Genomic DNA, 17,062 nt, shown 5'->3' with positions numbered 1-17,062 from the left:
GGGGCTTTTCCCCTCTAGGGGACACCAGCTCTGATCTGATCCCAAGACAGGGGAACGGACTGGCTCACGGGCAGGGAAATGGAATCTGGGGCCTGTCCCCTAGAGGGTGCGAATTCCAATCCAGGCCCTGCCTGGGGGCGAGAAGTTGACTCAGTGTGGATTGTCCAGGGAATGGGATATAGGGCCTGTATTTCACGAGCATGTGAATCTTATGCAGGTCCTTATTGTACGAATGAGCCTGTCACAGAGCTCACGGTAATAACTGGAGGTAAATATACCTGAGCTGCCAGTGTTAGAAAAGGTCAAGAGCTGAACGGGCCATGGAGACACTCTTCTCTCTCAAGGGGTCCTGCAACGACATATTGGCAAGGCACAGTATGAAGGAATTTTGCCCGGCAGCTTCCTATACTGCACCCAACAGACTCCATTCTCCAGGGCTGTCATCAGACTCCCTTCTTCAGCCCTTACATTGTTACATAGTTCAGAATCCATTTAGTTTTCTTTTTTGGGATGCTAAAGTCTTGTTGTTTCAATGGCAGGTCTCTCCTGTGCCCAAAACAGCCACTACGAGGTTTGCGCCCAGGGCTGCCAGGCCACCTGCAGCAGCTTCTATGCCCCAGTTCAGTGCTCTACCCAGTGCTGGGAAGGCTGCGTGTGCAATGAGGGCTTTGTGCTCAGCGGTGATGAGTGTGTCCCTATATCCCAGTGTGGCTGTGTCTACCTGGGATTTTATTATAAGGCTGGGGAGACCTTCCACCCAACGTGCCAGGAGCAGTGTGTGTGCCAGGCCAGCGGAGACGTGGTGTGTAAGGGGTTGTCCTGCCGCCCTAATGAGGAGTGCAAGCTGGTGAATGGTATCCGGAAATGCCAGCCAGTCGGATCCGCAACGTGTTCCGCTGCCGGAGACCCCCACTACCTCTCCTTCGATGGGGTCGCCTTTGATTTCCAAGGCACCTGCACCTACATCCTGGCCAAGACCTGCACCAACACTGGGAACCTGACATCCTTTGCTGTGAAGGTGGAAAATGTGCCGTGGGGCAACGGGAAGGTGTCTGTCACCAAGCTGGTGTCCGTGGAGGTCTATGGGCTCACACTCACCTTGCTGCAGAACAAGAAGGGGCTTGTCATGGTAAGTCCTGCTCAAAATGGTCCCATGGGTTTGAAACCAGCCATGGGGTAGCCCCACAGATGTGGCAATGCAAGAGGCACTTGTCTCACAGGTCAGTCATTAGAATTAACTCTCTGCGGAGACCCCAACTGGGGTCAAAGACTGAGTGTGTGATCCTGACTTCATTGACACCACTGTAAATCCAGAGGCTTCCCACTGAAAAAAGTAGACTATGGATTTTCAATGGAACAAGTGACACCAGAATCCAGTCCTCACCTCATTGCAGCGAGTGGATGATTGCAGATTAACCCCAGGGAACTGAGATCAGAATCCAGACCTGTCCCCGTTAGACTGCAAGAAGTGACTCTGGTTTTACCTTGGGATCAGTGAGATGAGAATCTGGTCCTAACTTAATTTAGTTCAGTGGAGTCACTACAGATTTAACCAGGTGTCACTGAGACCCTATCTTGTGCCCACAGCCCACCCCTACAGCATCCCCTCCCCCGGCTCACAGGGAATGCTCTTTCTCTTCCAGGTGGACGGGGTGTCCCACAACCTCCCTGTGGTTGTGGCTGATGGGCAGCTCCAAGCATATCAGCACGGTGGGAACGTGCTGGTGCAAACTGACTTCGGCCTCACCGTGAGCTACGACCTGGTTTACCATGCCAGAGTCACTGTCCCAGGGAACTACCAGGGCCAGACGTGTGGCCTGTGCGGGAACTACAATGGGCGTCGGGATGACGAGTTTCTGCTCCCCGACGGCAGGGCGGCCCCTAACATGGCAGCGTTCGGTTCTGCCTGGAAAGTCCCGATCCCGGGGGTGGCCTGTGAGGACGCATGCACCGAGAACAGCTGCCCGGTCTGTGAGGAGAGGAAGAAGGACGTCTTCAAACAGCGCAACTACTGCGGGCTCCTCACGGCCCCCGACGGCCCCTTTGTCGCCTGCCACGGCACGGTCAGCCCCAGCGTGTATTTCAACAACTGCCTGTATGATGTGTGCTTGGGCAACGGGGACTCCCAGGTCCTGTGCCAGAGCATCCACAGCTACGTGACGGCCTGCCAAGAGGCCGGGGCCCCTATCCAGCCCTGGAGGAGCGCCTCCTTCTGCCGTAAGTGCCGCGATGCTGGTGTAGCAGAAGGGCCTATCCCACTCGCTCCCCTCCTGCTGGGGGGCGGGGAGAGCGATTCTAGGTATCTCATTCCAGGCCTCTGGGCTTCTTGAGAGACTCCTTTGGGTGGGAACCAACAAGGTCATGTTCCCTTATAAAGGTGACCTGGTCCTCTCGTCCCCGTCAGATTCTCCTCTCCTTCATGTCTGTCTCTCTAAGGTGTGGGCTGAGATCTCTCCAGCCATCAATTATTTTTCTCTCTGCCTTAGCTCTGCGCTGCCCGGCCAACAGTCACTACGAGGCGTGCGCCGACCTCTGCACCACCACCTGTGCCAGGATCACCGACGCCAGGAAGTGCCCAGACACCTGCGCCGAAGGCTGCCAGTGCGACGATGGCTTCCTCTTCGATGGCCAGGGCTGCGTGGCTCTGCAGAGCTGTGGGTGCTTCAAGAAGGGGATATATTACAAGGTACCGCCCCCTGCTGGGGTATTAGCTCCTATCCAGTCACGTCCTTCACGCCCTGCTCTCATCAGCCATGTTGGATCAGACCATTGTCAGTTGCCAATGGCCTATACATGAATCTCTATAGAAAAGCAAAAGACACTAAAGGTGCAATACTATTTCCATGAATCCTGGCTCTGAAAGGGGAGTTGTGTCTAGTGGATTAGAGCAGGGTGGCTGGGAATGATAACTAATGGCTTCTATCCCTTGCTCTGGGAGGAGAGAAGGGTCTACTAGTGGTTTAGAAGAAAAGGGGCAATGGGATCCAGGACTCCTGGGTTTTATAGCCAGCTCTCGAGGAGAGTGGGGTCTCTGTCAAATCAAGTCAGGGATTTTATCATTGGCTTTTGGATCAGGGACTTGACAGTCAAGAGGTAAAGAAAAGAGCAAGGGAGGTGGGAGCCAGGACTCCTGGGTTCTGTTCCTGGCTCTAGGAGAAGAGTGAGATCTAGTGACTTAGAACAGGGAGGCTGGGAGACAAGAGATGTGATTTCTATACCCATATATAGGCTACATATAACTGAAAACCTCCTCACTGTAGAACTATATTTGTCTGGGTTACATTGTATTATTTCTCCTTTTTTCAAACAGCCCAACGAAACGGTCCTGAAGAACAAGTGCCAGCAAAGTTGCACCTGCATTCCTTTCCAAGGAGTCACCTGCGAGGCCCATAGCTGTGCCCGTGATGAAACCTGTGAGATCAGAGATGGAGTCATGCAATGTATCAACAAAGGTAAAGGAGCGTGAGTGAAAGAAGAAGAGAGGTGATTGTAGAGCTGGACATTAGAGCAGATTCAGTGGAGTCACAAAAGCTGAGGATCTGGCCCAGAGTAGAGTTTCTGTCCTTAGATCTAGGAGGGGAGTGGGATCAAGTGGTTAGATCCGGGGGGCTAGGAGCCAGTCCACCTGGGTTTTATCCCTATCTCTAGGAGGGGAGTGAGTTCTAATGAATTATATGGGTAGGAGACTGGGGGCTGGGAGGCAGGACATGTTAAATCAAGTAACTGATTTTATCCTTGGCTTTTGGATCAGGGACTTGACAGTCAAGAGGCAAACAAAAGTCTCCTAAGTTCCTGCTTTTAGGTCAAATGTTGAGGTCCTTACACTACCTAATTACTTAATCCCTACTCAGACAGAGCTTCCATCCTGCATCTTAGCAGGAGGTTAGACTACATGACCCTTATGGTCCCTTCTAACCATCTGATTCTATGATTCTACAGAAGCCAAGGGAATTTCTTCCTCATCAATTACTGAACAGGGACATATAGTCTAGGTCTCTCATCTGTAGCAAACTGTCTCTTGTTGACTCCTCTCTGGTTGTCCCCTCTTCCGAATGACTTTGGTGGGCCAGCTGGTTCTGGTTCTGGAGAATTTTGGAGAATAACTGAGCCTGTGCTGAACTGATCTTGCCTGGCATCTAGCTCTCACTCATGGATTGCTGGGATTTCTCCCCTTTCAGATCCCTGCAAAGTCCAGACATGTCGGGCCAAGGAGACGTGCAAGGTCCAGAACGGCCGTGCGATGTGTGTTCCCAACTACACTGGAACCTGCTGGGGCTGGGGGGACCCGCACTATCACACCTTCGACGGGCTGAACTTTGACTTCCAGGGCACCTGCACCTACACCCTGGTCAAGTACTGCGGGAGCGACAACACCCTGGTGCCCTTCACCATCACTGAGAAGAACGACAACAGGGGGGGCAACCAGGCTGTCTCCTACGTGCGCCTGACCAACATCTATGTCTATGGCTACAACATCTCCATCTACAAGAAGGAAGTTGGGAAAATCAGAGTGAGTACAAAATACAAGAATGGTTGAAGAGGTTACATTTGGAATAAAAACATCTCCCCACTCCTCCAAATATATCTATCTTTGAATCCATCCCCACTTTCATCCTTGTACACATCTATTTATCTATTCTAATACCTGTGCATCCATCCTCCCTTCCATCCCCATACAAAGCTCTTTGTCCATCCATCTGTAGGGGGGCAACTCCCCTGCTCCGAGAGAAAAGGCTGGGCTGACTGGGGAAGCAGCCACAGCGGGGGCCACGCTCCAATCAGGCCACAGCTGGCCCTGTTATAAGGGCTCAGGGAGGAGCTGGGTTGGTCTCTCTCTAGCTGTGGAGAGAGAAGGACCTGGCTGCCTGGGAGCTCAGGGTACCAGGAGTAGAGCAAGGCTGGGGAAAGGCAAGGCAAGAGGAGCTGGGGAGCTCCAGCCTGGCAAATCCCCAGGCTGAAGCCTTGCTAAAGCCCAAAGCAGTTACTGGGATTGCAGAGGTGCAGCCCAGAGTTAGGCAGGGGCAGCTGGTCCGACTCCCTTGCCTGTGATGAGTGGCTATTACAGACTGCAGTCTGCCCCAGTGACTGGGGGCTGGATGGAGACTGGCAGTAGCCACTGAGGCAAGATGAGGATAGAGGGTTGGGGGGTTCCCCTGGGAGGGGAGATCCAGACTGTGGGTTACTGCTGGGGAAAGAACCCTGAGGTAAAGGGGCACTGGGGTCCAGCAGGGACACGGGGGCCCAAAGCAAGGTGAGATACCAGCCTGCAGAGGGCAATCCAGGCTGCACAAGAGCTAATTCCCAAGAGGACCAGCAGGAGGTGCCACACCAGTGAGTCATTCCTAGGCTACACCATCCCCATACACATCTATCCATCCCTCTGTCTATCCCCCACACACATCTCTTTCTCTCCATCTATCCCATCCATCCTCATGAGCATCTATCTATCTAACTATCAATCAATCTAGCTATCTATCTACACCCATACACCTCCTCTTTCTCTCTCTCTCCCCCCATACACCTCCACTGTCTCTCTCTCTCTCTCCCCCCATACACCTCCTCTCTCTCTCTCTCTCTCTCCCCCCATACACCTCCACTGTCTCTCTCTCTCTCTCCCCCCATACACCTCCTCTCTCTCTCTCTCTCTCTCCCCCCATACACCTCCACTGTCTCTCTCTCTCTCTATCCCCCATACACCTCCACTGTCTCTCTCTCTCTCCCCCCATACACCTCCTCTCTCTCTCTCTCTCTCTCCCCCCATACACCTCCACTGTCTCTCTCTCTCTCCCCCCATACACCTCCTCTCTCTCTCTCTCTCTCTCCCCCCATACACCTCCACTGTCTCTCTCTCTCTCTCCCCCCATACACCTCCACTCTCTCTCTCTCTCTCTCTCTATCCCCCATACACCTCCACTCTCTCTCTCTCTCTCTCCCCCCATACACCTCCACTGTCTCTCTCTCTCTCCCCCCATACACCTCCACTCTCTCTCTCTCTCTCTCTCTCTCTCCCCATACACCTCCACTCTCTCTCTCTCTCTCTCTCTCTCCCCCCATACACCTCCTCTCTCTCTCTCTCTCTCTCTCTCTCCCCCCATACACCTCCACTATCTCTCTCTCTCTCTCTCTCCCCCCATACACCTCCACTCTCTCTCTCTCTCTCCCCCCATACACCTCCACTCTCTCTCTCTCTCTCCCCCCATACACCTCCACTCTCTCTCTCTCTCTCTCTCTCCCCCCATACACCTCCACTATCTCTCTCTCTCTCTCTCTCCCCCCATACACCTCCACTCTCTCTCTCTCTCTCTCTCTCTATCCCCCATACACCTCCACTGTCTCTCTCTCTCTCTATCCCCCATACACCTCCACTCTCTCTCTCTCTCTCCCCCCATACACCTCCTCTCTCTCTCTCTCTCTCTCTCTCTCTCCCCCCATACACCTCCACTGTCTCTCTCTCTCTCTCCCCCCATACACCTCCACTCTCTCTCTCTCTCTCCCCCCATACACCTCCTCTCTCTCTCTCTCTCTCTCTCTCTCTATCCCCCATACACCTCCACTGTCTCTCTCTCTCTCTATCCCCCATACACCTCCACTCTCTCTCTCTCTCTCTCTCTCTCTCTATCCCCCATACACCTCCACTGTCTCTCTCTCTCTCTATCCCCCATACACCTCCACTCTCTCTCTCTCTCTCTCTCTCTCCCCATACACCTCCACTCTCTCTCTCTCTCTCCCCCCATACACCTCCACTCTCTCTCTCTCTCTCTCTCTCTCCCCATACACCTCCTCTCTCTCTCTCTCTCTCTCTCTCTCTCCCCCCATACACCTCCACTGTCTCTCTCTCTCCTCACCCCCATACACCTCCACTGTCTCTCTCTCTCTCTCCCCCCATACACCTCCACTCTCTCTCTCTCTCTCTCTCTCTATCCCCCATACACCTCCTCTCTCTCTCTCTCTCCCCCCATACACCTCCACTGTCTCTCTCTCTCTCTCTCCCCCCATACACCTCCACTCTCTCTCTCTCTCTCTCTCTCTCCCCCCATACACCTCCACTGTCTCTCTCTCTCTCTATCCCCCATACACCTCCACTCTCTCTCTCTCTCTCCCCCCATACACCTCCACTCTCTCTCTCTCTCTCTCTCTCTCTCCCCATACACCTCCTCTCTCTCTCTCTCTCTCTCTCTCTCCCCCCATACACCTCCACTGTCTCTCTCTCTCTCTCCCCCCATACACCTCCACTGTCTCTCTCTCTCTCTCCCCCCATACACCTCCACTCTCTCTCTCTCTCTCTCTCTCTATCCCCCATACACCTCCTCTCTCTCTCTCTCTCCCCCCATACACCTCCACTCTCTCTCTCTCTCTCTCTCTCCCCATAAACCTCCACTGTCTCTCTCTCTCTCTCCCCCCATACACCTCCACTCTCTCTCTCTCTCTCTCTCTCTCTCCCCCCATACACCTCCACTCTCTCTCTCTCTCTCTCTCTCTCTCTCTCCCCCCATACACCTCCACTCTCTCTCTCTCTCTCTCTCTCTCTCTCTCTCTCTCTCTCCCCATACACCTCCACTGTCTCTCTCTCTCTCTCCCCCCATACACCTCCACTCTCTCTCTCTCTCTCTCTCTCCCCATAAACCTCCACTCTCTCTCTCTCTCTCTCTCTCTCCCCCCATACACCTCCACTGTCTCTCTCTCTCTCTCCCCCATACACCTCCTCTCTCTCTCTCTCTCTCTCCCCCCATACACCTCCTCTCTCTCTCTCTCTCTCTCTCTCTCTCCCCCCATACACCTCCACTGTCTCTCTCTCTCTCTCTCTTTCTCTCCCCATACACCTCCTCTCTCTCTCTCTCTCTCCCCCCATACACCTCCACTCTCTCTCTCTCTCTCTCTCTCTCCCCATAAACCTCCACTGTCTCTCTCTCTCTCTCTCTCTCTCTCCCCCCATACACCTCCACTCTCTCTCTCTCTCTCTCTCTCTCCCCATACACCTCCACTCTCTCTCTCTCTCTCTCCCCATACACCTCCACTCTCTCTCTCTCTCTCTCTCTCTCTCTCTGTATCCCCAGACATCTCAACTATCTATCTGCGTATCTGTCCATCTTGCTGAAGACCAAGATTTTTTTGAGAATTGCAAAATCTTTTTTGTTCCAATCATACAAAATAACCAATATTTTTGTTTCCTTTTCAAGAATTTCCACTGAATGCTCTAATTCATTTGAAATGGGTCATTCAAATTATATTTAGAAATTTCAGAATTGAAAATTTTGGATTTTCAATAAAAAGTAATCTGCTTTTTGTGGTCTCAAAGTGTCCATGAAAAGTAAAAAGATCTAAAATGCCAACATTACATAGGAATCTGAACAGCCAAGAAATGAACCGATTTTAAATTATATGCTCCTGGGCCCTACCAAATCATCAGGGCAATCTTGTCTCCATGAACCACGTGGGTCACCCAGTCCCCTTGGGCCTCCCAGTATTTCTGTTCCACCAGTCTCCCTAGGCCACATAGTCCCTCCAAATCACACAGGCTAACTGGTTCCTTGGATTGAGCACATTGAAGGACAGTGATGACCAAATGCAGTACAGGGCCATGGTAGCTGAACACCAAGAAGAACAAAGATGTTGATAGAAAGAAAAGGAGGACTTGTGGCACTTTAGAGACTAACAGATTTATTTGAGCATAAGCTTTCGTGAGCTACAGCTCACTTCATCGGAGGCATTCAGTATTTTCCACTGAATGCATCCGATGAAGTGAGCTGTAGCTCATGAAAGCTCATGCTCAAATAAATTTGTTAGTCTCTAAGGTGCCACAAGTCCTCCTTTTATTTTTGTGGATACAGACTAACATGGCTGCTACTCTGAAAAATGTTGATGACCACGCACAAAGAAGAAGAAGGATGCTGACAGTTTGAGTTCAGAGAAAAGCTATAATGAAGAAGCCAAGTTTTTCATTTTGAAAAAATGTTTTCATTTAAAATATTTTCTCTCTCTCTCTCTCTCTCTCTCTGTCTGGTTTTGTACTGCCAGTGAACACCACAGTATCCAAGCATCCTCTGCATAACATATATTGACAATCGTAAATGCCCTGGTGAAATCTGTGGAGTTTCAGGTTTTTCTCCTCTTTTTGGGCTATACAAAACTCTACTTGCGGTGGGATTTTGTGGTGAGTTGGGTGGGTTTCAAGCTAGGAATGTTATTGTCATTATGGTGGAAAAGCTTTATGATATGGGAGGGTCTTTCAGCATTTCCTAAAGTTGGTCAGACTCTGGATTTATCTGTTCTGCACTGGGAATTCATTCCACAACCAGGTCCCTTGGACAGAGAACATTTTATCCCTGAGCTCTCAAGTGCTTAATTCTGGGCTTTCCAATCTGTATTGTCCCAGAAGAGCAACTTGTAAGAGGTGAGATGAAAAGAGAAATAACCGTTGGTTCTTTCCTCCTATCTCTAGATCAATGACGTGACCACCAGCTTGCCGGTGACTCTGGAAGACGGTAAAATCAAGCTCTACCAGAGCGGTCTCAGTGCTGTCCTGCGGACAGACTTTGGTCTGCAGGTGTCGTATGACTGGAATTGGCACCTGATCATCACCCTCCCCAGCAGCTATTATGGGGCCACGTGTGGCCTTTGTGGGAACTTCAACCAAAACCGTGGAGATGACATGATGTCACCCAATGGCACCCGAGTATCCTCCATCGTGGAGTGGGCCAGGAGCTGGAAAGTCAAAGACCGAGACCCTTTCTGCTGGGATTATTGCCAAGGGAACTGCCCAACATGTGATGAGAGCAGGAAGGAGATCTACGGGGGCGACAAATACTGTGGTTTGATCAGCAAAGCACCGGGAGGGCCCTTCAGAGAGTGTCACGGCAAAGTGAGCCCTGAGGACATTTTTGACAGCTGCATCTACGACGTGTGTCTGAACGGGGGAGCCAAGAACATCCTGTGCCAGGCGCTGGAGGCCTACGCAGTCATCTGCAAGAAACAGGGCATCACCGTCTATGACTGGAGGACACCGTCCGGCTGCGGTGAGCTCAGTGGTTTGTTTTTTTTATTGACAAAAGCAGCAATTAGACTAGAGTTACTGTGCTGCTTGAGGAGATGGCCAGTGGGCGGAGTGTCAGGGCAGACACTAGGCTTAGACACTGCACCTTGGCAACTAGGCGCTATGGGGATGTCGGCTTGAGAAATCCCTATAAGAGACTAGCTAGATTGAGAATCGATGGACACATGGTTTTCATAGATTAGATTAGTGAAAAAGAAAGACTCAATATTGTTATGGGGAATAGATGGATTGCATGGATAGGGAGATTAAATGGATTTAGTGGATGGACAGATGGATTTGATGCACAGGGAGATTAGAGGTAAAGATTGGTAGATTAGACATTAGACGGATGGATGGATACATTAAATGGATTAGGTTACAGATGAGACAGATATAGATACTCTAGGGTATACACATCAGATATATGGTGTGCACACTCATGGGTGTACACATCAGGTGTACACATTAGATGGAGGCATGGGAGACACAGAAAATGACTGATCAGGAAGGAGAATTTCCATCCCATGGGTAATTCTGATGTTTTACAAAAAGAAAAGGAGGACTTGTGTCACCTTAGAGACTAACCAATTTATTTGAGCATAAGCTTTCGTGAGCTACAGCTCACTTCATCGGATACATACTGTGGAAAGTGTAGAAGATCTTTTTATACACACAAAGCATGAAAAAATACCTCCCCCGACCCCACTCTCCTGCTGGTAATAGCTTATCTAAAGCGATCACTCTCCTTACAATGTGTATGATAATCAAGTTGGGCCATTTCCAGCACAAAACCAGGTTTTCTCCCCCCCCACCACAAACCCACTCTCCTGTTGGTAATAGCTTATCTAAAGTGACTCTGATGTTTTAATATTTCCATTTGTCCTCAAATGGGTCCAAAATGTCAAAATATTGATGTTCTGAAAAAATTTAAATTAAAAAATGTCCAAATGAAATATTTAGATAGAAACAAACATTATGATATTCCCAAATCGAACATTTCAGATTGTGGTTCTGAAAGGAAACATTTTATTTCACATGAAGATTAACCTCTGTGCCTACCTGAGCAGTCACATGGGAGCTGTAGTCCGGACCCCTCGTACTCCCATTCTCTCCTATGGGCACTGCTCCCTGACCATCTCCCATGATGCACCATGGTCTCTCCCTGCCCCATGATGGACCACAAGAATTCTGCCATTTCTTTTTAAATTTCCCACAGAAAATTTAAATTTTGACAAAGCCACATTGTCTGATGGAAAACTATTTTTTTCAAGCTTTTTCAGCCAGCACTATTAGGTAATTGCATAGAATCATAGAACTGGAAGGGACCTCGAGAGGTTAGCTAGTCCAGTCCCCAGCACTCAAGGCAGGAATGAGCATGGACAAGCTGGTTGGGGCATGGTTAAGGAATCATCACTGAGCAGCTAAATTCCCTGTAAGGCTAGCACTGGCCACGCAGGCAGGGAGAGGTGCCCCTCCCCTGGCCCAGCCCCGCCCCTCTGGAGCTGCCACAGCTGCGGAGAGGCGCCTCTGACTCGTCCCTGAGCTGCTGCAGCGAGAGAGGCCTGCGAGGAGTCCTCTCTCCCTACCGCAGCCCTGGGGAAGCCTGCACCCCAAACCCCTCATCCCCGCCTCATCCCAGAGCCTGCACCTCCAGCCAGAGCCCTCGTCCCCGCACCCCCCAACCCTCTGCCCCAGCTCTGAGCCCACTCCCGCACCCCAACACCCTCATCCCCGGCCGCACCCCAGAGCCAGCACCCGCAGCCAGAGCCATCACCCCCCGCACCCCAACAGTCTGCCCCAGCTCTGAGCCCCCTCCCACACTCCAAACCCCTCAGGCCCACCCTGCAACATGAATTTTGTTATGTGCACATATGGGTGGGAAAAATTAGAGGGAACACTGCTGAGCAGGTGTGTTTCCACTGGGTCCCAGATGGATTGCTAATTACCATTTTATCAATGACCCAGATGCAGGAGGGTGCAAAAGGGTGGACAACCGGGGGCACAGAGCTCCTTGGATCCCCTGGAACCACAGCAGGAAGAGCACAAGCTCCTCCAGCCCCCAGGGCCCTGGCCGGGTCGGCATGTGAGCTCCTTCAGTCCTCGGGCCCTGGCTGGGGAGCATACTATCCTCCCATGCTGGAGCCCCAACAGGAGCTGACAGTTCGTCTGTACCTAGGACCCCGGCAGGGGCACAGAACTTGCCCCTCCAAAACTGCTGGAATCTAAATTCCTGTGCACACCCCTGCCTAGAAGAAAACATCAGATCATTCCTGATCAAGTTTGCAGATGACACAAAAGTTGAGGGAGTGGTAAATAAAAAAGAGAACAGGTCACTGATTCAGAGCAATCTGAATTGCCTGGTAAACTTGGTGCAAGCAAATAATATGTGTTTTAATACAGCTAAATGTAAATATGTAAAGCTAGGAACAAAAACTGTTGGCCAGACTTACAGGAGGGAGACTTGATCCTGGGAAGCAGTGACTGTCAAAAAGATTTGGGGGTCATAGGGAATAATTAGCTGAACGTGAGCTCCCAGTGTGATGCTGTGGCCAAAAGAGCGAATGCAACCCTGGGGTACATAAAGAAGGGAATCATGAGAAGGAGCAGAGAAGTAATTTTGTGATTGCTGCTGGACTCCTGTGTCCAGTTCTGGTGCCCACAGTTCAAGAAGGATGTTGATAAATTGGAGAGGGTCAGAGAAGAGCCAGGAGAATGATGACATTTTGGATCAGAAAACCTGCTTTCTAGTGATAGACTTAAAGAGCTCCACCGATTAAGCTTAACAGTGGTTAAGGGCTGACTTGATCACAGTCGATGAGTATCTAAATGGGGAACTAATATTTAATAATGGGCACTTCAGTCTAGGAGATGAAGCTGTAACACACCCCGATAGCTGGAAGGTGAAGCCTGACAAATTCAGACTGGAAATAAGGAGTAAACTTTTAACAGTGAGAGTAATTGACCATTGGAATAACCTGATAAGGCTTATGGTGGATTCTCCATCACTGACAATTTTTAAACCGAGACTGGATGTTTTTTAACAGATCTGCTGTAGGGGATGTTCTCTGGCCTGTGGTATACAGGACTAGATGATCACAATGATGCCTTCTGGTATTAGACTCTGTAAATGTAGCCTACACCTAGAAGACCATGGTTCCAATCCCTGCTCTTCCAGCTACTTCCTGTGTGACTTTTGACAGGTCACTTCTTCTGTTTCCATGAGTACAATGGGTATAATAGCACCGCTCTCTCTCACAAGGAGGAGGGAGGATAAATGTATTACATATTGTGAGCTGCTCAGATAGTATAGTAATGTGTCCTATATAATTACCTAAGATAGACAGATAGTCTTTGATGCAGTAAATTTCATGATTTATTGTATTAGATGGATGGGTTAGATAAATGGATTTTTTAATGGATGGATTGAATGCTTTAGAGACGTGTTCCTCAACCAATGAGTCACGACACACCCCGCTCCGCAGCAGAAGTCACGAAAGACAATTAAAAAGAAAAGGAGTACTTGTGGCACCTTAGAGACTAACAAATGTATTTGTCTCTAAGCTGCCACAAATACTCCTTTTCTTTTTGCAGATACAGACTAACACGGCTGCCATTCTGAAAGACAATTAAGGGGTCTTGGGAGGCATTGAACATTTTATTACAAGCTACAGTAAAGACAATCTCACTTTCTCCTCTCCCTGTGCATCCTAATGCTTCAAGGTCAAGTATTCTCGGTCAAACTTTGGAACACATCCACATTCCAATTATGTAGCTGTATCATTGTATTCATCGATATATTTTTTGCTCTTACCAGTAAATGTAAGGAGGTTGTGAAAATGAATGACTTCATATAAGGGGTGGTCAATATTGTGTAAGAGGGATGTAACTGATGAACAGAAGAGAGGGATGGATTTGGTGGGTGGGTTGGATGGAAGAGAGGGATGGATCAGAAAGAGACAGAAAGATGAGACCCATCCAATGGCATTTTGGGCTGTATATGTAGGGGCATTGCCAGCAGATTGAGGGATGTGATCATTCCCCTCTATTCGACATTGGTGAGGCCTCATCTGGAGTACTGTCCAGTTTTGGACCCCACACTACAAGAAGGATGTGAAAAAATTGGAAAGCGTCCAGCGGAGGGCAACAAAAATGATTAGGGGACTGGAACACATGAGTTATGAGGAGAGGCTGAGGGAACTGGGATTGTTTAGTCTGCGGAAGAGAAAAATGAGGGGGGATTTGATAGCTGCTTTCAGCTACCTGAAAGGGGGTTCCAAAGAGGATGGCTCTAGACTGTTCTCAGTGGTAGCAGATGACAGAACGAGGAGTAATGGTCTCAAGTTGCAGTGGGGGAGGTTTAGGTTGGATATTAGGAAAAACTTTTTCACTCGGAGGGTGGTGAAGCACTGGAATGCGTTACCTAGGGAGGTGGTGGAATCTCCTTCCTTCGAAGTTTTTAAGGTCAGGCTTGACAAAGCCCTGGCTGGGATGATTTAGTTGGGGATTGGTCCTGCTTTGAGCAGGGGGTTGCACTAGATGAGCTCCTGAGGTTCCTTCCAACCCTGGTATTCTATGATTCTGTGATCCAAAATACTACTTGGAAATACAGGATCTACTTAACTGCTTGACTTCAATGGCACAGTGCTGAGTCCTAGGCCATCTGGCGTCGGTGGGGCTTCCAGAGGAGGCCTTGACAAGTGAGGTCTCATCTGCTCTGGGTGCACTTTGCAGATTTTCTTGGATTTTCTATACAAAGAGAGCATTTCCCTGCTCTCCCAGCTAGCAAACTCCTTTGCCCAACGGGGTTGTTCCCTGTGCTGTACTCCAGGGGTGGCCTTAGTGTGGCTGCTTGTACATCGGGCCTGTGATACAGAGGATGCCAATTGCATATTTGAATTTCTCTCTGGCTCTTGTTGCATGTAAGCAGGTGTTTTTAGTTCATTTCCTGTGATGTTAAATCTCCCCCTTTCTGACCCCCTCCCAGTCCTGCCCTGCCCTGAGAACAGCCACTACGAGGCCTGTGGGAACGCCTGCCCGGCCAGCTGCTCTGACCGAACTGCCCCCTCCTCCTGCCGGGATCCCTGCGTGGAGACCTGCCAGTGTGACAACGGTTACATCCTCAGCGCTGGCCAGTGTGTCCCCGTGGGGAGCTGTGGATGCAACTATAATGGCCGCTACTACAAACCCAACGAGGAGTTCTGGGCTGATGAGAACTGCCGCTCTTTGTGCAGATGTGATCCCAGCTTGGGCATGGTGGTTTGCCAGGAGACCGGCTGCAAGGCCAGCGAGAGATGCGCCGTGATCAACGGGGTCCGTGGCTGCTCCCCAATCAGCTACTCCACCTGCACGGCCTCCGGGGACCCTCACTACACCACCTTCGACGGGAAAAAGTACGATTTCATGGGCACCTGCATCTACCAGCTGGCTGGGGTCTGCTCCGAGGACCCCACGCTCACGCCATTCAACATCAAGGTGGAGAATAACAACCGCGGCAACAAGGCCGTGTCCTACACCAAAGTGGTGACCTTGGAGGTCTACGGCAGAAACATCACTGTCAGCCAGCAATATCCCCGCAAGATCAAGGTAGGGATGCAGAAGCACAGGGTAATTTTGGAAGCTGTGAGCAGGAACTCTTGCTTTTGATAAGTTGCCCCTGATTTCAGTTCCCACTGCAGAACCAAGTCTTGCGTCCATTGTACACTGAGCTGGTGGGTGTATGGGAAGTAACTGACTGCCCCTTTGTGAATATATAATGAATGATTTTCTCCTCCCCATAAGTGCAGTTATGCCATTGTAACTCCTGTGAACTCAAACAACTTACTCATTTAGCTGGGGATCGTGTCCCATTCCCTCCACAGGATCTATGGCCAATTCATGCCACTTTGATATCTGGCCCCATTGACTCCAGGGGAATGAACAGCCCTAACAGCTTCCTCTGCTAAGGTACTTGGCCCTGAATTCTGTTGTGCTAAGACCCTTTACACTGCTCTGACAACCAAAGTTGAAATAAATTGCATTTATACTGCCCCAGAGACGTGAAAAGGATTTAGTGTAACTGGGAATTCAGACTTTGACCATCCCTGACACATTTTTTCTACATGGATAACATCTTTGTGGGCCTGTCCTTCTACGCTGCTTTCAGGACTAGACCCCACTTCCCTCCCAGAACTAGCAATAGAACCCAAGAGTCCTGGCTCCCAGCCCCTCCTGCTCTAACCACTAGCCCCCACTCCCCTTGCAGAGCCACAAAAAGAATATAGGAGTCCTGACTCCCAGGCCACCCTGCTTAAACACGCTAGACACCACTCCTCTCCCACAGCCAGGGATAGAACCCAGGAGTCCTGGATCCCCACTCTCTACTTGCACTGTTCATTCAAAATTAAGCCCCTGTCCTGCCACATCTGTTCCAGGTGGACGGAGTCTTCATGGACCTGCCGTTCTACCATGAGGAGAAGCTACAGGCCTATATCAGTGGATCCCACATCCTCATCAAGACCGCCTTTGACCTGAGAGTGACCTTCGACTGGAGAAGCCTGGTCCGGGTCACCGTGCCCAACACCTACACCAATGCCCTCTGTGGCCTCTGTGGCAACAACAACCAAACTGCCAGTGATGACCTGACCATGAGGGACGGGAGCCAGGCGGCCAATGCCATCCAGTTTGCAGAGAGCTGGAAGGTGGGGGAGGTCCCTGGGTGCTTGCCCAGTTGCACCAGGGACTGCCCAGTCTGCAGTGAGGCTCAGAAACAACCCTACAAGGGAGATCGGTACTGTGGGGTCATCACCAGAGGGGACGGACCGTTCAGAGAGTGCCATGAGGTCATCGACCCAGCCCCCTTCTTTGATGACTGTGTCTTTGATACCTGCCAGTACAAGGGTCACCGTGACGCTCTCTGCAGTGCCATCAGCGCCTACGTGACGGCCTGCCAGGCCAGGGGCATCCAGATAGGGCAGTGGAGATCGGCCTCATTCTGCAGTGAGTGTCGCTAATTGACTTTGCTTTATATGTGCATAGTGTGCATGTGCAGCGCCC

General features: G+C 50.5%; 1 protein-coding gene across 1 annotated transcript in view; it reads left to right on the top strand.

Moving 5' to 3' along the window:
• Positions 1–17,062, top strand: part of LOC140902934 (IgGFc-binding protein-like) — a 66,514-nt gene that overhangs the window by 41,559 nt on the left and 7,893 nt on the right. The window contains exons 8-15 of the mRNA XM_073323516.1: positions 540–1,123; positions 1,644–2,217; positions 2,487–2,686; positions 3,311–3,452; positions 4,179–4,510; positions 9,440–10,013; positions 15,015–15,613; positions 16,441–17,005. Coding sequence (XP_073179617.1) covers positions 540–1,123; positions 1,644–2,217; positions 2,487–2,686; positions 3,311–3,452; positions 4,179–4,510; positions 9,440–10,013; positions 15,015–15,613; positions 16,441–17,005 — 3,570 coding nt within the window. The remainder of the gene's footprint in view (positions 1–539; positions 1,124–1,643; positions 2,218–2,486; positions 2,687–3,310; positions 3,453–4,178; positions 4,511–9,439; positions 10,014–15,014; positions 15,614–16,440; positions 17,006–17,062) is intronic.

This window comes from Lepidochelys kempii, chromosome 24 (genome assembly GCF_965140265.1).
Source record: "Lepidochelys kempii isolate rLepKem1 chromosome 24, rLepKem1.hap2, whole genome shotgun sequence".
Lineage (NCBI taxonomy): Eukaryota > Metazoa > Chordata > Testudines > Cheloniidae > Lepidochelys > Lepidochelys kempii.
Note: the sequence above shows the minus strand (reverse complement) of the source record. Positions and strands in the feature narration are given on the sequence as shown.